The following is a 23,930-nucleotide window of genomic DNA, read 5'->3' on the forward strand; positions in this document are numbered from 1 at the left end:
AAAAGAGGCCTGTCGCAAGGCCTCAAGGTGATGAGGAGTCTCAGGGAGGTGCTGGAGGCTCACCACCTCCAACCTCGCGTCGCGGCCGTGCAATTAGAACTCCATCTCGATTTCTATAGCTATATATATATATCAAGGCCTAATAACCTCGTCTCCAAAATATATCGCGATAATAACTATTTGGTGTGGCTCTACAGCCTCGTTTTTGAAGTGGTTTTCGTGAGGCCGCGCGCGCATGAGGTGGTAGCGCGCATGAGATGGTGGGGCTAGTTAGTCGGAACTCCTAGACTAAATCTTTCGCTAAGATGCAAGACGCCTTACATTTAGCAACTGCACGCCTATCTCCCATCAAGTCAGCATACCGTATACGCTTCCTGCTTCCGTGCCTCAAGCAGATGGTAGGGTGCACAGTGGACTCGGCGCCATGTCAGCAAATGGCGTATATAAAAAGGGAAGCACTGCCATTGTCTGGATAGACAGACGTGCTCGTTTCTCGTCTCATCCCAATTGTTGACGGTAACTTGTAATACCATCGCCCATCATGGTCAAGCTACAAGTCATCGCTTCTGCTCTGAGCCTGGCCTCCTTGACATTTGCAGCAGCACTGCCTGCTCCTCATGTCCCTACTTGCAAGAAGCCTGCCAAGCGGCTTGAATGGTAAGAAGAAACTTCTTAGATAACATCCAAGAGTCGTATACTAACAGTACTATCCACAGGAGACAGATGTCCACTAGCCAAAAACGCAGCTACATCTCCGCGGTCCTCTGCCTCCAAAAGATCCCCTCAGTCTCCGGGTTCCCATATGCTAAGAACCGTTACGACGACTTCCAAGCCATTCACCACGACCAGGGCGACTACATCCACTGGGTCGGCTTCTTCCTCCCCTGGCACCGCTACTTCGTCTGGGCCTACGAGCAAACCCTCCGTAACGAATGCGGCTACAAAGGCGCCCAGCCCTACTGGGACTACACCCTCGATGCCGATCCGCAAGATCTAAACTCCACCCGCATCTACGACACCGATGTTTTCTCCCCAACCGTCGGCTTCGGCGGTAACGGCCCTAGAGTCGTGCCTACGCCCGAGGAAAACCGACTAGGTATCAACAGCACCGGTGGCGGCTGCATCCAAGACGGCCCCTTTGTCCCCAGGAACTTCATGCTGAACTTCCCGGGCCCCGAACCACAGTGTCTCCGTCGCGACTTCAGTCCCAACCTGCTCAACCGCGGTGCAGACCCAAAGGTCGCCGAGAATATCATTAGCAAAGAAACTTACGTCGCATTCGACCGCGCGCTGCAGGGCGCGAAGAACTTCATCAACCCCAACATCCACGCTGCAGGCCACTTTGGTGTCGGCGGCGTGTTTGGACAGGCTGGTGACGTGAAGAATTCGCCTGGTGAGCCGTTGTTTTGGCTGCACCACGCGTCGATTGATCGGCTTTGGTGGCTCTGGCAGCAGGGCGATCTTGCGACAAGGAATTTCGAGGTCGGTGGCAATTTGGTGCCTGAAGTTTATGGGAACGATACAGAGATTACGCCCGAGTTTGAGATTCAGCTAGGGGCTGTTGCGGGGACGATCAAGTTGGCTAAGTTGCTGAATACCAAGGGAGAGCTGTTTTGCTATAGTTATTAGGCAAGACTGGCAGCTTAGGCGTAGGGTGTAAAAAATAAAGTTGTTGTATGAGATGTAATTATGAATAGTATATCCTGCTCTCGGCTCGACTTTTACTTCGTCCCTCTTTCTTCCGCATGTATGCTTTCGATTGTGATATATACCTTCTTTTTTTCGGTGTCCAATGGTCACTTGATATCCAAGCAAAAGAAGTAGAGGGCGGCGAGAAAAGTATAGCTGGACTACAAACTTCACGCAGGACCTGATTTCCGTATCCAGCGCAATCAAAGGCGCAGCTACATGCTTTTCTGACGCAGCTGGGATTGATCACCGCTCATTGTTTCGATATCGTCCCTTAGTATCACTGACTCGTAGTTTTCAGGCGACCCGGTAGCTGGAAATCTCATCGTATTTATCCAAAGATCCGGAATGATAATATGCAACGCGGTTCTAGATCCAGAGATCTATTCCGTACATAGCATTATGCGCGGCTCAATCTTTCGCCACTAGATCCTATCTCTATTTTCCCTGTTACCGACTGCGGGCTGTATATTGAGGTTGCCATACCCTTGTCGTGCTGCGCATGATGCCGGGGTTTTTGGGTTCGGGGGGCGGAAATCGGGTATGCGATCCGCTTTGTAAGGTCGCTCGAAGATAGCGGGTAAAGCCGCTGTAAGTAATGTTGATTCATCAGTAGATTTTACAGGGCCAATGGCGAGCATCAGTGCCCCTGCCATCCTACTAATTGCATCAGCAACATCAGTCCTTAGAATGGCCGTGGTTTATCTTTCTCGTCTCCTTACTCACTGTAGTTTTCTCAGCTACCCCTTGCTCTTCCTGTGTGAGCAGCCGTCACGAGAGTATGTAAGAACACAGCTAAGCGATACAAACAATAGGACAAATGCATGCACGCATACCTTTCCAGTAACGTAGGTCCACAACAACGAAGTAGCTGAGGACATAATCATACTATTCTCTTAAATCCAGTTTTACAATACCTGCATTTCAATATAATCTTACACTCATACTCTTGTCTTCTCACCCCTTCAACGCCTCAATATCCACAACCTCCTTAACCGCCTCAATAGTAAGTACATATGGCCCCTCCTCGTCTACACAAACACTATCCTCAATCCTCATGCCAATTCCGCGCGCCCAAGCAGGCCACCGCTCATCATCCGGTACGTAAATTCCTGGCTCAACCGTAATACACATGCCCGTTTCCAATTTCCTGTCTCTACTAAGACCAGGACTATCATGTACGTCTAGACCGACGTAGTGACCGACGTGGTGGGGGAAGAGTGTCTGGATGCTATTTGGTTTCATGTCGAAGCCAAGGTCTTTGAGGCCGGCGGCGAGGGCGTTAGTGGCTGTGTGGTGAAGTTGATCGAGGGTGAAGTTTGACGAGGCTCGGCAGAGCGAAACACATGTTCTTTGGACGGAGAGGAGTAGGTTGTATAGGTCTTTTTGGGCGGAGCTGAATTTCCCGGATACAGGCCAGGTGCGTGTGATATCGGTTACATATCCGCCGTACTGCGCACCGGCGTCTACAAGAACGAGGTCGTTGGGTTTAAGCAGCATGTCGTTGGATACGTAGTGTATTGTGTTTGCGTTGATGCCGCCGGCTACGACGGGTACATAGGCTGGGCCGTCGCAGTTGTCTTGTTTGAACCAGTAGTCGAGGAAAGAGTCGAGGTCCTTTTCTGCGGTGAAGGATTGCCGCATTGCGTCAGTGATGGCGCGCCCAGAGTGTTGACCTGCGTGACGCATGTTCTCGATTTCAGCCTCGCTCTTTATGACCCTAAGCTCATTCATAAGAGGACGGAGGGGTTTGATGTTTGCTGGAGAGTCGCGAAGAGGACTGTAAATGCCGCCGGTCCGCGAGGGTTCTGCGCCAGCAAGATAGCGGGAAAGGAAATTCTTCGAAATCCGGGATTGTGGGAGATCGGTGTATATGGTCTGCACGCGGTTCACGATTTCCGGGAGAAGACGAGGCAGGTCATAGACGCTACCACTAACATCGGCGTTGAAGACGTCTTCTGCAGCATCAACACCCGACCGTGGGCCTTCCCACGCCTCCGCACTAGGGTCCTTGGGCCTGACATATAGATGAAATGTATGCTCTCCATCCTCATGTTTCTCTATAACAGCCACTGCATCTTGTTCCTTGAAGCCCGTCAGATACAAAAAGTCTGGATCCTGATGGAACTTGTAAAAGACGGCACCCGAAGCAAACTTGAGTTCATTGGCGGCGAGGATCGCAACGGAATTAGGCGCAAGGTCTTTGGCAAGGGCGACGCGACGCTGGTAGTACTCTAATGCGGAGATTCCTGGTGTCACTGCAGAATTTGTTAGTACCAGCACAATAGATCAAAGGGTAGTTATCACCTTCCCCAGCCTTGAGTAGGTGTGGATGTGTCTCGTGCAGCGGCTGCCCGAATCGAAGCTGAGCAGCGGGCACTGCGTTTACGGCAGTGTACGACCTGGTACTAGCAATGAGCTGGCCATTGCGTAACCCCACAAAAGGTCTCGTGTCGCATCGGCAGTGCAGGCGCGTGGTGGGCCGCAGTAATCTGGCGACCAAAGTCATTGTGATATTAATGCAAAAGTCGGAGGCTCGGTGGTTCCTGCTGTTCGCCGGCGAATCAAAGTCTCGGGCGGCAGTGTCCCGAGCCCCGGTTGAACGTCGAGCGGGCTGGAGCAGATCGGGATGGCCGCTAGCGGATGTATTCAGTGGGGCACAAAGCTTGGCTCGATCTGACGTACTGCCCTGCATGCCACTTTTCCGCTTTCCCCGCAAACACGTCTGCCTTGCACGACTACGCCGCCTACATGATACGCCTACAAACCTCACGCCATCTGCGTGTACACATAGAAGTTCCTTGGAAGCCTCCATAACCACCGCCATCGTGTTATTCCCCCATATCATCCGAAGAATGGCCTTTTCGGCCGCCAGACCGAGCTTGGTCCCGCAGGAGGAGCTCGAGAGCTTCCAACAGCACTTGGCCAAGTCGACACGCATTCTTGCACTGCTGGGTGCAGGATTATCAGCTTCATCAGGGCTACCGACATTCAGAGGCGCAGGCGGACTGTGGAGGACACACGATGCAACGTCGTTAGCCACACCAGAAGCATTCGAGCGGGACCCAGCACTGGTATGGCAGTTCTATAGCTACCGGCGGCATATGGCGCTCAAAGCAAAGCCCAATGCCGCTCACTATGCGCTTGCCGAGCTGGCACGCAAAAAGGACGAGTTCATCACACTGAGCCAGAACGTCGACGGTTCGTGACGTCCTTACATCCCCTCATATCTTCATAGCTCACAGTGATTCCAACAGGCCTCTCTCCCCGTGCCCAGCATCCACCTGAGAAACTCAAGCTCCTCCACGGTTCGCTCTTCGACGTCAAATGCTCGGACTTCTTCTGCAAGCACTTTGAGCGCAACAACTTTACCGACCCCATTGTACCCGCTCTCGCTATCCCTAGCGACGAGTCCGACCCCACGACTGACTCGGCCCTCGCTGCCCGCGAACTCGACATCTCGGACATAAACGTAGACCTCCCTGAGCTTGACTACTCACACCTCCCCCCCTGCCCCGAGTGCAAGCGTGGTTTGCTGCGACCCGGTGTCGTCTGGTTCGGCGAGGCATTACCGAGATCCGTTATAGATGATGTCGACGCGTTTATGTCAGATAAGCGAGGTATAGATCTCATAATGGTGATTGGTACATCTGCTAAGGTCTACCCCGCCGCGGGTTACGTTGATCTTGCACGATCAAAGGGTGCAAGGGTTGCCATCATCAACATGGATCTAAACGATGTGCCCGCTAGCGGCCTGCACAAAGGCGATTGGTTCTTCCAGGGCGACGCAGCGCAGATAGTGCCTGATTTGCTGAGGAACATAATTGGAGATATTGATCCAGAAAAAATGGGCGACGCAGCTAGGGAAACGTGAATAGGAGGGGATACCCAGCTCGACATGGCACATGAGGCACACTTGTGTTCAGAAGTTTTGGTGGCAAAGCGGTATTTTGTTGTTGTTGTTGTTTTTGGCACGGGATGCACGCGTGTGCTTGCCAGGGATTACTAAGACACCAGTAGTAATATCACAATGGAAATGAAAGACAACCAATTGTTAACAAGCATGTGTCCATGCAAGCTCATGGCTCGAGTGGTGGGAATCTTCTTTTTCTTCTTTGCTGATCATGTCTATATTCATTGAATCTTCATCATTCAGGAGCAAAAGCAACATGGTGAGCCGGAAGCGTCTCCCCAAACGCCCAAATCATGATGCCCTACTCTTACACGAAGGCGATTGATACTTACGGATATCATCCTGTACTGACCTTTTCGCTGTTCCCAAGGGTAAAAAAAGGAAACGCTCAGTTCTTGTCTATCCACTAGCCGTCATAGTCACCTCAATACCTCTTTTTCTTTTTGCGCGTCCAATCCTTGTATTCTTGCAGGCATGATCCTCTCAGACATTTTACTCGAAGCCGAAATACTGTTGCAAGTTACTCTACCAAGCTAGCGCTGATGTAGCGCCATTGACTCTTTGCAAGTCTGTTGCCGTCTAAATCTATACAAAATATTGAAAAATCGACCATGCCCTTATATTGAAGCAGGGTATTTATAACCAAAGAAGCTGTTCAGATCATATTCAAACCACGCATCGATTGGCGATTCTTTCGCCGGCCACGGCACGTACTTTGGATCGACGAGGGCCGGCGAAGGCTGCAGCAGCACCATGCTAATATCGTCTGGAAATACATCTGCTATGCTGACCCAGACCTGTGGGTTTGATGTCTTGACGAGAGAATACACAAGTTGGTGTGCCCTCGCCGCAATGACGTTGGTCGCACGCATGGCAAGCAGCCAGCCAACGAGCTGTCGTACACCGTGTGCCAACAACGAAGACGAATCGGCAAAATGATCTGGACATGCAATCGCATTCATCAAAATAGCGAGGGCTTGCATCACTATGTGTACCCTTATGTTAGTATTGGGAAACTGTATATAGATGAAGGAAGACTTACCGTTATGAACAATGGTCCACCACGGCCCCTTTTCGTACAAAGTTGCTATATCAGGCACTGTCCCCAACAGTGCCACCACATCGATGGCTGCTTGAATGCATGCCTCGGCCATGGATTGGTCCAAGCTGGTGAATTCACCCGACCCAGATTCTGTGGAGCGCTCGATGCGACGAAGCGAAGGACGTGTCATTAAGATCTTCACGCGGTAGTACTGGAGTTTGAGTAGAGAGTTATTGCGCTGTTGGGCGTAATCCATTGCCCAATTTTCTGAATGGAAGTGGGGAACGCAATCCACAACCCATTTATCCAAATCTCCTACCAATGCAACCATTTTCCGTTGGATGTGAGACCATGGGGGAACCAATTTTCGCTGGGTATACAGACTTGATATCACCTGCTGCGTTATTATGTGCAAGTTAGAGTCGGCGTCTAGGAATGCCATGTTTGTTGTTCTGGGTGCACCTTGTCCATAGGTGCCGGATATTGCATCAAAAAAAGCTTTCGATGAAGGGGTGGTGATTTCGTCACCTGGAAGAGTACTTGGACGACCTGTGATTGAGCCCAAGAGACTCTCTAGTGCATGTAGACTCCACCATGTGTCTACCCGACTTTGTTGTCTGGCTGCAGACATGGAATAGTCCTCCTGCTGAACATGGAGTCCAAGGGAAAGTGCAGATTGCATGGCTCCACGGACCATTATCCAGGCTCTATCGATTCATAGTCAGTATGTGAGGATTTCAGATGTGAGAATATGATAAAGTGGAGCATCGATCCAGTGAAGATTATGCATAGTGGCGCTTACCTGTTGAAATGACCAACACTCATGTAATAAATGCTAAAAAGACCAGCTGCCTGCGGGCAATTAGCGATAATATAATGACCCCGAGGAAACGTTAGCTACCTGAGTAGAAGACAAAACTGGAGTCGAGAAACCAAAGGCAGAGTCATTCATTGCGAGCAGCTGATAAGCACGTGATATGTATGTAACATGATCGAGAGTGTCGGCGCGCCAGTCGGCTTGGATAAGATGAGAGAATTTGGCTCCAATGGCGAAGACGAGATTGACTAAGGCAAACCAGTTCTGTGGGCATTGTATTTCCTTGTGGCTGTGGATCAGGCTGTAATACTGATGCAGCTGTGCCTCAAGCATGGCTGGAAGGATCGGAAAAGATTTCTGAACAGTGCGTTTGAAACACTGGAAGAGAAAGCTTGCAGTTTGTTCCGAGGGCAGCTCAAAAGGATTGCCGCCATGCATAATCTTGACACCTTCGTCATCAAGATGATAGGTGATGGGAGGATAGGTGATAGGAGCAATAGAGGGATCCTGGTTGGTTGGAGTGAAAGCAGGCGATGGGACAAGGGCCGGAGGTGTCGGAAATACCATGGGCACTGAAGCGCTTGTTGGTTCCAGGCCGAGGGGCCCGACAACCTGGACTCTATTTCTGAGGCTCTGCAGCCATTGAACTTCAGAAACCTGGCTTGGGAAACCTGCTTCGACTATATCGAATAGATATGCCGCTGCTTCTTCGTCTTCATCGTCTGATTCGTCCGGGAGGATACCGTCTAACCGGGGTAGTGATGATTGGTCCGAGTCTGTTGATGGTCCTAGAGCCTGGGTAGAGGAAGAAGCAATAGTGGGCTGCAAGTGAGAATGCTTTTGATACAGGCAGGCGACGGATGAGCGAGAAGAAGAGGATGTGAAGGCTGGCGGGGTGGATTCGTCGTCGGACTAGGCCGAGTTAGTTCTGGCTTGATACTGGGACATGGGGGGTTGGAGACTTGCATCCTGGAGAGCATCTACAATCCTTTGCCTGTCATCGCCGTCGAGACGTAGACTAAGGTCTTTGAGGATGGAAACTAGCGTATCATTGCGTGCATTGGCACTGTGTGCGAGTCAGGGCATGCACGGCAGGGCGAAAATGGTCCGGGGTACTCACAGAGCCAGGCGGTCTCTCCGTGGACGCTCATAAACACAGGGCCTGTCGGTCTTGTCGCAGTAGTTGCACCGGGGAAGACTGCCACTGCATTTGATTTCTGGAATTGTCTGGTTAGCTGGGGTGGAGGGAGCGGTTGTGACGACCCACTTCTTTTGTGACAGTTGCGGCATGCTAGTTGGACCCGGTCTCTCTGACGTGACTTGGAAGTGGTTGCTGGCGGAACGCGTCGCGAAGAGAGCCGCGGAATGGCCATTTTGAATTGTGCTGAGTAGGGTGCAGTCGAGGCTGAGCCTATGGGCCGCTGGTCGTCTTGCATCAGAACCGGCCACTGGCAATCTGTAGGTTGCAGTGAGTGATGTTGCGAGAACAAGAAACCATGGGGGCGGAGCTTGGATGATTAGGTGTGTTCTCGACTGCCTGCGTCATGGCAATCTACTGTACGTACGAGGGAAGGTCGGGATTTATGTCTGGTCGCCCTGTGATTGGCTACGGTGTTCTTGCCCGAAGCACCACCGCGTCCCCTGCCCACGCCTTCGGACGACTTGACCGCAAGAAACAGCGGCTGACACGTCCACAAGCAAGTCGTGACCACAGAAAAACAAATCACATTCACACGGCGCACAACTAAGGGCCCTCAAGTCTTCGCTATACCAGATACTGCCGCAAACTCACAGCCCTACCACTTCCTCCAGCCACAACCCGCCCACTCCCCCGTCCCCGTCCTCGGCATCCATTCTTTTTCCTGTCTTGTCCGTTTCCCCACGCCCCGCCGTTCTGTAAAGGACAACGTCGCCATACCAGAATCCTCCTTCTGCAACCCGTGCTTCCTCCTCTTCGTTTCTCGGGAGCCGCAGCACAACTTCTGCGCCCTCCTTGAGCCCTGCCACGCCCTGCACACGGCCAAGTCTAAACCTCGATTCGCATTTCTCTTTCTGGCCTTCATCGCCGATGATGGCTCGGTACACCTTGCGTGTCTGCTCAAGCACATCTTGATCCTTCACGATGACCGTCAGCTCTTTGACTCCCACTGCCCCACATGCATGCGTCGTCTTCTCCTTGTCCATCGGCACTCTCACGCCCCTTTCTGTTTCGTCGTGGCAGAAAAACGGTACCCGTCCCCTTAGGTCTTGTCCGCCCTTGTCTCCTCTCGGAAACGTGACACTCCACTTAACTTGCACACCATCTGCCCTCTTCCTCCCCCCATGAATTGGCTCCCCATGGCTTTCCCTCACGTCATCATAGTTCTGGGATGGAGGCAGGCTGTTGGTCAGGCACCAATCTTTCCAGCCAACAAATGTGGAAGAAGGACCCCACCAGTGGCTGGACACGAGTGATGTCGGGGCAGTGGGAACAAAGGAGATCAGCTCGATGTAACAGCCGTCCGAGAGAATGATCAGAACATTAGATGTTGCACCATCGGCATGGAAACCGCCAGGAGTCAGAGTGAAATTCTCTGACAAGTACGAGGGAACGCGGGGGAGTAGCGTCTGCGGGTCTGCGGGCACAAAGAGGATCAAGTGATCCAAACACTGATGTGGCGGCATGTTTAAATCTGGAGTTGATTTTATCTCCCCTGCGTGCTGTGTCCAGGTGCCATGTTGCTAGGTAGTTTCTGCGCATCATATATGCGGGGTTGTAGTACTTCGCCAAATATGGAAATGAGCTGCATCGTGGGGGGAATGTGGGGGTAGCTAATAGTGTAGCATCGTCTTATTTCTGCCCTTCCTCGAGAATCTCACCTTTCTACACTCAGCCTCCGCTCACTAATTTCATCGTCGATTTTAAACTCGGCACCTCAAAAACACCTCTACAGTGTATGCACGCCTCCAAAATGACATAGTACACAGCTTTGGGTAATCCTACTCTGAATCGGACGACAACGCCGTCGATGGCACTCTTGCCAGTCAGAAAAATTGATCCGGACTGATCCTCTCGCGCCATGACTTGCATCTCTTGTGCATCCATGAAGTATGTCATTTATTGCGCGTTCCAGCGTTTACGGTCCTTTTATCGTGTGCATAGTATGTAGTAAGTATGTACTTGGACAGGGGTGGCAGACGTTAAGTACGCAACGCCTTCCTGGTCCAATAACGGAGGGTTCAGTACGTCATTGCTGTCGCGCTTGACGGAACGAGCCGCTAGCACCAGGAACTGCAAGGAAACTTTCTTGCGCTCTTACATATGCCCCGCATCCATGCTCTGCCGATATACCGTTGTTGCGCTATCAGCACAAATTAATGCTACTGGCTCGACAATCCACGTGGGCGGTGGCACGCGTGAAGCTCGTGACCCGCACAACCCATGTACCACGTGGTCTGTAGCAACCACTGTCATTCGAGATAACCACATAGGTAGGCCGTATTCCATGATCGCGAAATACAATCCGCGCTGAGCAAGAAGTAGCGCTAGAGACTTTGTGCTACATAGAGCGAGCTATCTACATAGACGCGTGTTTGTCAATTAGCTAAGAAAAGGTGATTCTAATTACATGTAAGCGTGCCGTTGGAGTTGGGTTTGTGGACTGGCATGAAAACAGACCTCACTTGGCTTAAAAAAACGATGTTTGTTGTCCATATGTGTGAGAATAAAATCCACGCTCGTATAGAAGATAATTACTCGATATACGTATACAGTAATGTGAGAAGTGGCGATTTGATAGGAGATAAGTGATTGAAGGGGAATCGTACATGGTTGAGCAGAACTCGCAACTCAAGTCATTCCACTAGTTTTCGCGCCTTTTTGAACCCTATACTCGCTACTATGGCAGTAGATATCCCTCATTCCGAGTTCAGGGAGTGTGATTGATTGCATCGGTTGTGTCATGGCCAACACCATGTCACAGGAGATTGTTTGCACGCACTAGTTTTCCAAAGCTACAAAATCGCCAGTATATCAATCACTGTGAAAGGAAAGTTTTGAACAACCGAACGGTAGCTCTCATGACACTTTCCCTAATCGCAAATACATCTTAGCCGTCACCTAGCGGAAAAACGTGCGCCCGAAATAGAAAAGTTCTGCTCGTGATAGTGCATGGCAAAATGAATTTCCCGTACGAGATGATAGCTGGTGATCTGATAGAAAGATTCAGTCTTCATCACACTGCCTGTGGCGCGTTATGTAAGAATGGATAAAAAACGTGTCTGGTTCTACGCAGCTTAACGTTGCGCTGGTGGTCATGTTCAACGTATATATGACTACTACTGAAACCATCACAATATATCTTTTATCCGTTCAAGTCACGAGTAGCCCACGCGACGAACAAATTTAGTTTCATTGCTTTATCAAACTCGGCCAATCTATAAATGTGGCAGTGAATTCCAAAAGTGGCATTACTCTCAGCACCGGCAAACTGTTCCACTATAGCCTCCCTTTCGACCATGTTGTACGTCAACACGTAGAACAAGATAGAAGCAGCAAGGACCTTTTGTTTTTGTGTTTTATGGGATTGTTTTCCTTCCGAGATGTTTGTACGTACAAACTCACTCATACTTCAACTAGGCACTTCGTCACTATATCACTTTGTACAGGCCACACTACATCCCCGTAGAACCTCTGCGAGAGCTCGATGCAACTTTCGATATGTCAGTTCCTTCTGATTACAGCATTAGCAAGGAAGAAGATACGGAAGAACATGACTCGCATGATGAGACTTCCCATCAACGCGGAGTGTCGACACCAATCAATGGAAAGCTGAAGAGGCTTCCAGAGGTACCTAACTATGTCGATATCGACAACGTACAAGACGATGAAGAACGAAGTACAGATCAGTCGTTCAACTCCAGTGGCGACTCATTACCCCAGGCGGTCGAAGATAGTGACAGCGAATTGTCGGATGATCCAGCGCCGTACATTGACCGCGAACTCATAAGCAAACCACGATGGCCAGAAGAAAATTTCAAGCCCCACGAAACGGATGCAACTAAAATCAAAGCCGTCTTTCATCTCAAGCTGCCCGGTGGTAGCGGATGGTACACACAAAGAGACATATTGCCTGAGCAGCGCGAGTCGGCCGAAGAAGACAAGAACGATGAACACGAAACTCTTTTCGTTCCTGAGCTCATAGCATACAAGGTTCCCCAGAAGCCCAAAGCTGAGAACAATGCTACTTATTCTCCCTGGACCAGGGTCTCCACATGGCGATGGAAGCGAACTGCAGATGACGAAACAGAATTCTGGACTCCGAAATTTGTCTTTCGTCGATTTCACGCCCGCACCTACAAGTATGAAGGAATATATGTCGGCGAGACGCAGATCAAAAACATCGACCCCAACAATAAAGCCTGGGTCTCAGCATACCACAAGTGGATCAACCAGATCAAACGCCGCTCAGATAGCAACTGGGTGCACGAAAAACGACGGGACCACTGGACCGTCCCTGAGATTCGCACCATGTACAATGGCATTAACAATTTTCTACACACCAACTGTATCGATGCCTACCACGGGATATCGAATGTGAGTCTGCGGCCGATACTCGATGCTATAAACGCTGCAGGGAACAATAATCGCGGGATGGATGCACTGCGCGGGCAGTTGAGTTCTGCGCACGAGTTGAAGAACACAAGTATCGCTTACCTTCGTGATAATGTGCGAGAGCTGGCCAAGTATCTGGAGGATGGGGGCATACTTGATGATGAGGAGCGGTTCCCGGAGAAATTCATTCCAGAAGAGGAGTTTCCCACGGCTCCGAGGGCGAATATGCGGAGACTTGGGAGTAAGAACAAGTCTTCGGGACAGAAGGTGAAGGATGTGGCAGGTAGTGTTGAGACTGGTGTTCCCGGTAACAACACACTTGGCGATATTGTGTAGGTTCACCCTTCCTAAGTAGTCAGGAGTCTTGTCTGCAGCTTTTGCCTCGTAAATGATTATTTAGGGCTGATCGTATCAGTCAAATCTACAGCTTTGCTAATAAAGTCGATGTTTTGCGTTTGCTGTCCTATCCCCAATACTAGCGCACCTTCCTCATGACCCAAGTGACTTCTTCCGTAGAATCACATGAGACCCCACCCCCTATCAATATGTATCCATCAACAGAATGACACCGCATATCACCTGACGCTATACACCATGCAGTCAGACACTGCAAACATGTTTAGCAGTCTTTCATCTTCTGTTTCGCGAGTCCCACCTAAAGAAACCGATTTTGCCCTGGCGGACACGCTGCAGAAACTGCCCGGCGAAATCTATGAGAGAAACAAAATGTGCAGCAATCAAGACTCAGAACCCTGGGAGATTTGGGACAGCAGCAATGCAATGGTTTCGAAGACAAGGCTGGATCGCAGTGAGGAAGAGGGTGGCCTGGCTGAACCTCAGAAGAGCAGGACTGGACTCGAAGTAAACTTCTCTGGCGATCATTCAGAGCCACTGCATCCAGTGCGATTGTTGTCACACCTGGCGGCTTTCAGCGAGAGAAACCGGAGTAGGTCACAAGATTGCATTGCGGTGAACAACGAAAGTGTCAAGCAATCGAGCCACACCGCTACAGAACTGAGCAATCGCCATGGCGCAACCTCCACAGTCAATGCAATCGGATTGGGTCTCACCAACGACTCTTCGCTGGCATCTCCTTATCGTAGCGAAAACTTGACTGACAAAGTATCTGACTGGCTTGAACATGGATTCTTGAATCCTTCACCTCCTATGGCTGACTTTTTGAGGTCGGACAGCAGGGGCACTGATCGCGCCTTCCCCCCTAGGCCTGTTGCGCTATCACTGTTTCCACCTAGATCGCCATTGACAGGAAATCGCGAATATACACCATCCAACAGCCCATTTCTTCAGTCAGTCAGCCCAATTTCGCCGTTGAACAATGGGAGAGACGTCTATGGCAACTACATCCCTTCAAATACACGTGATTACTTCACTACACAGCTATCGTCTTCTTCACCAAGCTCTCAGCCAACCAACAAGTACAAGGCTCCATCTGTGAGCGAGAAGTCATCATCCATCAGTCGGCTAAATGGTGGTCGCTGGAACAAATTGAAATCGCTTTGGAAAGTAGCTGACACTGAAGTATCTAACCCACGAACCGATGCTTATCCTCTGCAATTCATCCCCGACAAAGACGTCATACCCCATGACATATCCACAGTCACTTATCCAGGACGGTCTATCGATCAAGCTCCGCCTATTATCCGTTCCCGGTTGCTTGCAAGTCAATCTAAAACAGACTTGCATGTGGTAGACAGTGTCAAAAACAGACCATCTACTACCTATACTAGCGGAAGTAATGCAGAAGACACCAACTCGCAAACGAGAACACAGCAATTTGCCGACACAAACTGCACTCCAGTTTACAATAGTCACTATAATCCCCTTGCAGGCAACGGCAAAATCGCTCCCAGAGATGAGAAGAGATGGCACAAAGACAATCTTCCACCACCACCTCGATTTCTACCAGCGCCGCCTCCCAAAAGCGTTCAAACTCAACATCGAAATGCCAACTTATCCCTGTATGCAGGAATGCAGAGTCGTAGGGTCAAATCACTTGTATGTAATAAGAAGGAGGACCGTAGGCCCAACAATCGACCTAGAAATGAATGTTCTGGTGCTTGTCGAAAAGGTGGAAGTGATCGAGAGACTCGATGTACAGAAAGGCAGCAGCGGCCATCTGGAGAAACAGAATATGAGTGCGAGGAGAACCTCGTGTACCGAGAAGAATCACACAAACAAAAATATAATCTGATCACGGCCAGGTCTGAAGACGGTACCACCAAGGCAACGACAGTACGAGATTTGGATAGCCGCTTCAAGTTAGAGCCCATCATAGAATCAAGTCTACAATCTCCCAAGATTCCAGCTGTATCATCACGATACTTGCCTTGTCATAGCCCCATTCATGCTTCTCCTCAACACCCGAATGAACAGATGCGCCACCCGGGAACAGTTGGCCCTTCCGCTGCTATCACATCACCAAAACCTGCCGCGTCGGCCACTATCCAAAAACATCAAACCTCGCTTCGTTCTGTGCTTTCGAAAGCAGGAAAACTGTCACGCTCTGTCTTGGTTTCACCTTTTGAAACTGGATCCAAATCTGATTCACAGTACCATCGATTAGTAGACCTAGACAATAATGAGCCGACAAAGATTGGTATGAGTGCAGATAGTAATGGGTGGCCCCGGTCATATTCTTCAAAGTCAGGAAAAGAGAGAACAGGATGTAGAAGGGAGAGAGAGAATGGAATGAAAAAAATTGAAGGCCTAAATCCCGAGAGATACCTTGAAACGAAAAACTCTGAAAGGAATGAGTACTTCAGCGCGCCAGCGGTAAGCAATGATACTGGTAAATCTCAATCATCTATCGTTACAAAGCGGCGGAATAAACCTAATCCCGGAATTGAAATTGCCTCAATCTCCAACCTGACCGATACGCCGGATCGATTCCAAGCAGGCCTTGCTACGCGGAATAATGTCGACGGTACTGTGCGTTTTAATCAAACGACTCAAGAATGGCTTGATAGCATCGTTCCCAGAACCAGTATTACAACACAACCCACTCTCAACAGAGGAAGCAACTCCAATGATGGAATCGATCACCCATCTCACTATATACTACCCAGACCCAGCACTGAAGCCAATAGCTTAGCAGTTCACTACCAAGCCCTTACCACCGCCGCCCTCAACCCTTTGTCCACCCCGACATTCTCTATCCAAAACAATCACGAAAGTCTCGACAGCGCCACACAAGAAGCTCTTCTTGTTGCTGACCGTATCCGTCAATACGATGCAAGATCTAGCGCTAACAGAGCGGGAACTATGATCCGTTCGAGTTTCAGCTCTGATTCTTCCGACGGGATTACACAGCAAGAGGAAGAGGGAGAAGAAGAGAAGCGGAAGCGGAAAAAGCGGAGTTTATGGCGAAGGCAGGATTTTGCTAGGGTCATGGCGCTGATGCATTCGTATGAGTAGATTCTATGCTCTGCTCTCTTCCTACAAGACGGGCAGTAGCTTTTCTAGGATCTCAACGTGAGGTGAATAAGGGAATGAAGGTACGGATGTGATTTCTTCATACCAGAGGATATATATGTATGATTTAGCGAAACCTGTTTTATGCAATGGAGATGGAATAGTGAAAGATAATTACGAGAGTTCCTGAATCGAATCTGCTTCAGGTAACTATCCTCGTCTAGTGCTACTACAGCAGTGTGTACTATGTGAATCAACACATTGAAAAAAAAAGAGGAAGAAAATGAAATTGATAGTGTACATGCCTTGTCTTAGCAAAACCTATAATAATGTTACATCTCCTCCAGAGAGCAGCCAAAACCCGGCGCTACGATCCAGTGAAGCCCCCCCCTAAAAAAAGGAAAAGATGTAAAGTACAGCCCCAAAAGTCTCGTAAAAGAGTAGAGAGTTTGCCTCTACCAAAGAAAAAGAAAGAAAGAGTACAAATCCCAGTTCATGCGCAGGAATCCAAAGTTCAATAATCACAATGACTATACTCGTACAAACTGCCTACACCGGCAACCCCAACCACACAAGCCAGAGCCTCCTGGCGATCCCAAAAATACTCCCGCATCCACTCCACCACCATATCCAGGCCGGAAACAGGCGAGTTGCAGCTCCAAACCTTGCCGTGCCGCGCCCAAGGCGCATACTGCCATTCCGTCTCCGGAAAGCGGTGTTGCAAGCAAGGTAGCAGGGAGCGCGGCGCTGCAACGCGGGTGCCGTGGAGACTCCCTGCTTGGACTAGGTGGGCTATGCCTGAGGAGATGGTCATGATGGCGAGGAGGTTTGTGTTGAGGCATTGGGAGGTGAGGAAGGAAGAGGCCGGGGGAGGGAGGTTGGTTAGGATTGAGGTTCCCGGGATGAGGAGGATGTCGAATTGGGGGGCGTTGATGAAGGAGTTCTGTGATTGGAATGAGTCAGTTGTTTTTGTTGATATACATGTTTTTCTGGGAGGGAGAAGAAGGGGGTGTGAGGGGATCGTGTTAACCTTTATCTCTCCCGTGCCAGACTTGTCAGAGATGACTACTTTGATATGGTAAAAAAGAGTAGCCAAGACCGGGCGAATCCAGCGGTGCCAAAAAGGCGGTTTCTTCTTGGTTGGGAGAGCGTGGTGTAACGGGGGGAGGGAGGGAGTATGGACACAAAAGGCATGTCGGGTTCGGTGGGTGGTGGTTTTATAGGATCGATATCGAAGGTTTTAGCTCACCGTCACCGGCATTCGCGAGCCAGCTGTGACGGGGAAACTGCCTTCTCCCGTCATGCTAACGTATCGAATGTCGATTTCGTCCACGGCTTGGTCCAGTGCTGCGGCCGTGGGGTTGCATTTGCTGATCCGACTTTTGCTAATCATGGCGAGAAGGTCGAGAGCGGCCAAGTCGAGCAATTGGACTTGACCGAGAATGATGACACCGATTTTCAGTGAGGATCTTGACGGTGGTGCATAGTGAATATCGAGGTTTTCTTGCGAGGTCGATGATGTGGTGCAATAATAGAAGAGGTCCGCTTGGCTTGGAAAGGAAATACTAGAATTTCCTGTGGGAGACGTCATGAGGATGTGAGGAAGGACTGAGAAGAGATTTGAATGTAAAGTAGGCTAGACTGAAACTTCCGAAGCTGTAAGGCCTGGTGTGAATAATGTATTCTCGCCTTGTGGCCTGAGGAAGAGCTTTATATCACACACTACGTAGGTGATGAGCCATCCTGCATCACTCAAATCCACGTAACGTTGGCAAGGGTAGCAGACGCCACGCCCAAACGTCATACGGAGATAAATGCCGCGCTTACATGGTGCTCTTGCGCTATACTGATGATGTGCATTGGTGAATTGCAATGCGGCTCAGCCCCTGGGAAGGTTGATGACTTTCCGGTTAGGGCCCGTTCGCGAACCGACAGTTCCCGATCTCCACCATTAACTCTAGACATGACGTTGTCTGGTGGACTTGCACTCATTCATACGTTGGTTTTTTTCTTCATATTAAGACAAGCAGTTACAATGTGCCTAGGTATAGATGCCGTTATTTTTGGGGGGCGTCTGGTGCATAATGTTGTTGCCTATGTGCCGTCCTGATGCTGCAGTGGTACCGAGAGATTGAGGATGCTAGGCATCACCATTTGCGACCATGTCAATGGACCATGACTCTGGGTAGGCGGCACAATCAGCGGCAGCGCCGAACCGTAATCGCGTATTCAGGAACCATGGCCTAACTCGAATCTGGTCCGAAGGGGCCTAAAAACGGAGGTAAAGGGAAGAGTCGGAGGTGAGTATGGTCAGCTGCCATGGAAGGACGAGGGTTGCAGATGCCATGGCGACCAGTATGGCACTGGGCGTTGTGGGCGGCCAGGCAGGAACGGCGACCCGGCTTCACCTCGTAGCATGTGACCTCGCCGCGCCGCTTGGGGCAGAAGCAATCTGGTGGAACACCGAGACGCCGCGAGCAGGCGGTGCGCAATACGGCGTGCAATACGACGTCAAACTACAGCTCTGACGTATGGCTTATGGGGTTGCGTCTGCTGGAGTCTCTGCAAAATGATGCGTTGCACTTCACAGGCCATCATGTATATGTACGTATGTTATGGTGCGGGGTATCCTTATTCAATTGCAACATCTATGTATACGTTGCTCGAGGTGTACAGGGCCGTCGCGGCAGCACAAAGGCTTACTCACAATGCGGCCGTAGTAATATTCACCGCGTCTTGTCCAAAAGAAACAAAAAAACAAATGTACTGAAAAAATCATTGCCCGTTGGCGGCGCATGCTCTGCCCTAGACCTCCTTGGCCTCACCGTCGGCCTCGCCCGACTTGACCGTCTTGCCGGTCTTCTTGATCTTCTCCAGAACGGTGTCATAGTCGAGCGAGTCGGCAGCGGTAATCTCGGCAGTCTGGTTCTCGAGAGAGACATTGTACGACTCAACACCTGCATGCTTGTTAGAGACTGTGGTGGCGCAACTGGTGCTGAGCAAGGTACTGACCTTCGAGCTTCTTAAGCACGCGCTCAATGGCGCCAGAGCAGCCGCCGCAGCTCATGGCAACGTTGAACTTGTATGTGTGGGTCATTTTGTAGGTTGTAGGTGTGTGATATAGGCTTGCTTGGAGGGGTGGTGGTAGTGGTCTTGATGGCTAAGGTGGATTTGCCGAGATTTTGCTGTTGTATGTTAGCAATCATGAAGCGGTCACGCAAGAGGTATATATAATCGACTACATCGCGCGCTAGCGTAGGTAGGGACTTTGACCAAGGGACATGAGCAAGTTTCAAGACAATGGTGCAATTCGGCTAGATTGCAATAGATTGTGGTCGTGCTCCGCTGACACATGCAACCTTTGCCATGACAGTCCGGCAGGTGGAACCTGTTGCGCCTCAGCCAGGTACATTTCTCATCTTAGGTTTGAGGGTCGGACAATTTAGTGGGGTGAAACTTGCTCACGGAGAACGTCCTTGGGCCCAGAATGGAAATTGTGCCATTGCTGATCCTCTGGACAACACCGTGTCCCTGCCGTGCCTCTGTAAATAAAACTGTCGCTCGCTCCGCATTCTCCGCGTGGCGAGCATCAGCAACGAGTGTCATGGTGATGCGATGCTCCGTGTCGTCCGGACAGACTTGAGATGGGAATAAGTACTGAATACCGGTCCGATCAGAAACGCCCAATAATCAGGCTGCGGAGACATAACCCATGAGGTACCAAATGGTTTCTCGCGCTGCTCGCATGTTGCAAGGTCTACTTGTTTCCTTTATAGCCAAGCAGAGAAACGCAGAGTCGCCCAGCATCATCTGGCCCCATGTCGCGTGCTAATCTTGTCTTGTTCCTGATGCTGAACCCTGAGACTGAGCGGCGGCCCCACGTTGGCTAGCGCGGGGACCTGGGCTGGCCTGCGACTGCGGCGGTGACGTCTTTGGGCAGAGCTTGTGCTGTCCATGCCAGCCAAAAAAAACATTCCTCTGCCATGGCTTCGTAGGTACCACGCAGGCCTCGACATGTCCTTCTGCTTACCAAATGGCCAGCAACATCCTCTTCCTTCCCTTCAGACGCTCGCACTCGGTCAACCTCAGCGATGCCGTCAAGCAGTACATCTCGTCCAAATATGACCAGCACCCGAACATGTTCACCAAGGACATCGAGACGTTCGAGAGGCTCCGATCCGTCGCCACACATGCTCAGGAAGCCCATCCGAGCAACATCCCCAAGCTGCAGCAATACGCCGCGCAGCTGATATGGCTGAGCGGCAAGTTTCCCATCGATATCGGCGTCGAGTTCCCCTGGTATCCTGCGCTGGGATACAACACGAGCCGCCCAACATCGCGCAATAATCTCCGATTCGAACTCGCCAACATCATGTTCAACCTCGCCGCCATGTACTCCCAACTGGCAATGTCGTCCAACCGAAGCACGCCAGACGGGCTGAAAGCGGCCGCCAACAACTTCTGTCTCGGCGCCGGCATTTTGTCCCACCTGAGAAACAACATCTTGCCCGATCTTCGGACCGAACCTCCAGAGGATATGGATCTTATGACACTCGAGTGCTTGGAGAAGCTTCTGCTGGCTCAGGCCCAGGAGTGTTTCTGGCAGAAAGCGGTCAAAGATGGACTGAAAGATGCCACGATTGCAAAGCTAGCCGCACGCGTGTCGGATCTCTATAATGAAGCAGGGGACGCAGGTATACAATCTGATGCAATCAGCAGCGAGTGGATACACCACATGACAGCAAAGCACCATCACTTTGCTGCCGCTGCCCAGTACCGTGCAGCTTGCGACTCTCTCGAGAAGCGCAAGTATGGCGAAGAGGTTGCAAGGCTACGCGACAGTCTCACATGCGTTAACGAAGCCCTCAAAGAACAACGGTACATCAACAAGGCTGTGTTGGCTGATCTGAACGGCTTGAAGAATCGCATAACCGAAGACCTGAAGCGCGCCGAAAAAGACAACGACATGATATACCTGTTACCCGTTCCACCAAAGGCAGAACTCAAGATACTGGACAGAGCAAATATGGTAGTTGCAAGGGTTCCAAAGGAGATTGCAGAGTCCAACTCAATGCTAGGGGAGCATGGCGAGCTCGGCCCAGCACTCTTTTCCAAACTGGTACCATACTCAGTGCACCTGGCAGCAAGCATCTACGTTGATCGCCGCGATCGATTGGTCAACGGCCAGATTGTTGAGCAGCTGGAAGCGTTGACAGACAAGATTCACGAGGTACTCCGTAGCTTGAACCTGCCAGGATCGCTCCAAGCTCTCGAGAAGCCATTGGGCTTGCCGCCAGGTCTGGTTGCTCACGCTGATGAGATACGCCAACAGGATGGCATCAACCGGCTCCTACGCTCCATGGAAGACACCAAGAAACTCATGTATACTGACCAAGCTATCTACCAGGAAGGTGTCGACATTCTGCGCTCAGAAGCTGCAGAGGATGAAGGCGCACGTCGAAAATTTGGCACTGAGCAATGGACCCGACCACCTGCCGCGCAGGCTGCGCCCAAACTACACGCTCAGATTGCTGAAATTGATGGCTATTTCAAGGCTGCAACAAACAGCGACAACATTGTAAAGACAAAGCTCAAGGAAAATGAATACTTCATCAAGCTACTCAGTGGACCCGACCATGAACTGGAGAACTATGTGCCCAGTGGCCGGAGACCTGCCATTACTGGAGATGTAGAACGTGAAGCCGTCAAGTTACGAGGCAGCTTCAATGAAGTGAGTCGACTTGAGAGCAGACGGCGGCGAAAGATTGAGGCGTTGAGGACCAAGGCGAAACAAGATGACATAAGTAGGTGTTGCACTGCCATGTCGCTGACCAAACCCTGACGAGACATTAGACCCGGAGCTGCTGCGCGAAGCCGCTCGCCTAGAGCGGGAGTATCCTATGCAGACGATCGAGGCTGTACAGTTTGAGGGCTTGTTCGATAAGCGACTACAGATGTACGATGCTGACTTGGACATGGTTCAAGAAGAAGAAAAGGAACAGGCCGAGGCGATCAAACGGCTACAAGACGCAAACGCTGCCTTTTTGATCGCTCGTCGCGGAGACCAGTCTACTAAGAAACGTGAACAGGCATTGCAAAACTTGGAGAACGCATACTTCAAGTACAAGGAAATCATCTCCAACCTTGATGTTGGCCGTAAGTTTTACAACGACCTTGCCAAGATTGTGAATCGGTTCAGGGATGAAGCGCGGACTTTTGCCTACAACCGCAAGTCCGAAGCATCACATCTGGAAAGGTATGTTGGTGCAGTCAGTGGTTTATTGCTCTGTACTGACGACAGATAGCGATCTTACTACGCGGATGAGCTCCCTCGGTCTTCAGCAAGCAGCGTCAAGCTCGCTGCAGCAACAGAAGCAGGCCGACGCACAGGATCCCCACTATGGCGCAAGTGCACATGCTGAAGAGCCACTGACTGCACCAACGCCTACGAGGGCAAGCATGCCTCCGACTGCGGGCATGTGGACTCCAGAAGTAGGGATACGGTTTGGTGGCCCCCCTACAGCGTCTGGCAATCCTCGGCCTTCGGGCGGACCTCCGCAAGACGGGAGGTGGGATCCTGCCCAAGGACTGAAATTTGGTTAAACCCGCCAAGGGTGCCATCGGCATCGGTTCATTTTTCACGGGCAACTACACAGTATATTGGATAATACCCATGGCCGACAAGAAGACTTTTGTTTTGGACCAAGTCAATACGTGTAGCCTTTCTCGCCACACGAAGAGAAGGCGGGGCCAGGCCATAGCAGCTTCGTAATCCAAGATAAGGTAGTGGGTTATGAAGTAAAGATCAATACCATTGAGACTTAGGTCATTGGACCCTGGGCTGGTGCGTCGTTGCCGTGTAATTGTGTAGTAGATGCAGCACACGGAGAGGACATTACGTGTGCACAGGCATGGTTCCAAGAAGTAATTGCCCGAAGGACAAATGCTATAAATATACTGCTGCAGAAGGGACGTTGCGTTGCACATAGTTTGCCAGAAAGGGCATAAGGGCTTGGTGTATGTACGTATAATGGTGGGGACGTGGTAATCAGCCTTGGGGGAGTGTGCCTTGCGACATGTGTGGAAGCGAGGCAGTGCACAAAGGATCACCCACCGGCCCTGGACGCCCTCTGCCAAGAAGTAGCGCGACCCGTGAAATCAAATCTGCGGTTTTGCACGTGCAGCTTTGCCGCCAGTCAGGTTGATGCCGACCGTTTCATGGCGGTTCGGCGATACTGGTCTTCTGCAATTCTGACGGCGACCACTGGTTGCAGCTGGCTGGAGCGTGGGCCAAGTGAGATGCCCGCCCAAATTCACACCTGTCATTTACCAGTACATGGTAGACCAGAAGCGACCTAGGTGTATAAGGTTGGGGCGGTGGGAGCATCTAGCACACTGATTCTGCAAAACGTCACAGCTGTCGGGTAGCGGTCAGCTCAGCTCA

At 50.8% G+C, this 23,930-nt stretch overlaps 11 protein-coding genes across 11 annotated transcripts; 6 read left to right on the forward strand and 5 right to left on the reverse strand.

The window, feature by feature from the left end:
- Nucleotides 1-541: 541 nt before the first annotated feature.
- On the forward strand, nt 542-1,629 carry COCCADRAFT_40958 (uncharacterized protein; the record flags this gene model as incomplete). Its single annotated transcript, XM_007718967.1, has 2 exons — nt 542-657; nt 717-1,629. 2 exons carry the CDS (start codon nt 542-544, stop codon nt 1,627-1,629), a joined length of 1,029 nt encoding a protein of 342 aa, XP_007717157.1.
- Nucleotides 1,630-2,646: 1,017 nt separating this feature from the next.
- COCCADRAFT_30228 (uncharacterized protein) lies at nt 2,647-4,198 on the reverse strand (the record flags this gene model as incomplete). Its single annotated transcript, XM_007718968.1, has 2 exons — nt 2,647-3,947; nt 3,997-4,198. The coding sequence occupies 2 exons, from the start codon at nt 4,196-4,198 to the stop codon at nt 2,647-2,649; spliced, it is 1,503 nt and encodes a 500-aa protein (XP_007717158.1).
- Nucleotides 4,199-4,544: 346 nt separating this feature from the next.
- Nucleotides 4,545-5,563, forward strand: COCCADRAFT_9109 (uncharacterized protein; the record flags this gene model as incomplete). Its single annotated transcript, XM_007718969.1, has 2 exons — nt 4,545-4,890; nt 4,947-5,563. 2 exons carry the CDS (start codon nt 4,545-4,547, stop codon nt 5,561-5,563), a joined length of 963 nt encoding a protein of 320 aa, XP_007717159.1.
- A 656-nt stretch (nt 5,564-6,219) lies between these two features.
- COCCADRAFT_40961 (uncharacterized protein) lies at nt 6,220-8,751 on the reverse strand (the record flags this gene model as incomplete). Its single annotated transcript, XM_007718970.1, has 5 exons — nt 6,220-6,587; nt 6,645-7,351; nt 7,526-8,373; nt 8,428-8,527; nt 8,729-8,751. 5 exons carry the CDS (start codon nt 8,749-8,751, stop codon nt 6,220-6,222), a joined length of 2,046 nt encoding a protein of 681 aa, XP_007717160.1.
- A 498-nt stretch (nt 8,752-9,249) lies between these two features.
- On the reverse strand, nt 9,250-10,125 carry COCCADRAFT_108912 (uncharacterized protein; the record flags this gene model as incomplete). The annotated part of the gene is made up of 1 exon (XM_007718971.1): nt 9,250-10,125. One exon carries the CDS (start codon nt 10,123-10,125, stop codon nt 9,250-9,252), a length of 876 nt encoding a protein of 291 aa, XP_007717161.1.
- Nucleotides 10,126-12,160: 2,035 nt separating this feature from the next.
- Nucleotides 12,161-13,390, forward strand: COCCADRAFT_40963 (uncharacterized protein; the record flags this gene model as incomplete). Its single annotated transcript, XM_007718972.1, has 2 exons — nt 12,161-12,289; nt 12,383-13,390. 2 exons carry the CDS (start codon nt 12,161-12,163, stop codon nt 13,388-13,390), a joined length of 1,137 nt encoding a protein of 378 aa, XP_007717162.1.
- Nucleotides 13,391-13,648: 258 nt separating this feature from the next.
- Nucleotides 13,649-16,489, forward strand: COCCADRAFT_9112 (uncharacterized protein; the record flags this gene model as incomplete). Its single annotated transcript, XM_007718973.1, has 1 exon — nt 13,649-16,489. One exon carries the CDS (start codon nt 13,649-13,651, stop codon nt 16,487-16,489), a length of 2,841 nt encoding a protein of 946 aa, XP_007717163.1.
- A 511-nt stretch (nt 16,490-17,000) lies between these two features.
- COCCADRAFT_108905 (uncharacterized protein) lies at nt 17,001-18,077 on the reverse strand (the record flags this gene model as incomplete). Its single annotated transcript, XM_007718974.1, has 2 exons — nt 17,001-17,429; nt 17,736-18,077. 2 exons carry the CDS (start codon nt 18,075-18,077, stop codon nt 17,001-17,003), a joined length of 771 nt encoding a protein of 256 aa, XP_007717164.1.
- Nucleotides 18,078-19,082: 1,005 nt separating this feature from the next.
- On the forward strand, nt 19,083-19,256 carry COCCADRAFT_108900 (uncharacterized protein; the record flags this gene model as incomplete). Its single annotated transcript, XM_007718975.1, has 1 exon — nt 19,083-19,256. One exon carries the CDS (start codon nt 19,083-19,085, stop codon nt 19,254-19,256), a length of 174 nt encoding a protein of 57 aa, XP_007717165.1.
- Nucleotides 19,257-19,291: 35 nt separating this feature from the next.
- On the reverse strand, nt 19,292-19,583 carry COCCADRAFT_108887 (uncharacterized protein; the record flags this gene model as incomplete). The annotated part of the gene is made up of 2 exons (XM_007718976.1): nt 19,292-19,443; nt 19,499-19,583. The coding sequence occupies 2 exons, from the start codon at nt 19,581-19,583 to the stop codon at nt 19,292-19,294; spliced, it is 237 nt and encodes a 78-aa protein (XP_007717166.1).
- An 886-nt stretch (nt 19,584-20,469) lies between these two features.
- Nucleotides 20,470-23,089, forward strand: COCCADRAFT_40967 (uncharacterized protein; the record flags this gene model as incomplete). Its single annotated transcript, XM_007718977.1, has 4 exons — nt 20,470-20,477; nt 20,528-22,290; nt 22,340-22,742; nt 22,792-23,089. The coding sequence occupies 4 exons, from the start codon at nt 20,470-20,472 to the stop codon at nt 23,087-23,089; spliced, it is 2,472 nt and encodes an 823-aa protein (XP_007717167.1).
- Between the last annotated feature and the right edge of the window lie 841 nt (nt 23,090-23,930).

Source organism: Bipolaris zeicola (assembly GCF_000523435.1).
Source record: "Bipolaris zeicola 26-R-13 unplaced genomic scaffold scaffold_269, whole genome shotgun sequence".
NCBI lineage: Eukaryota > Fungi > Ascomycota > Dothideomycetes > Pleosporales > Pleosporaceae > Bipolaris > Bipolaris zeicola.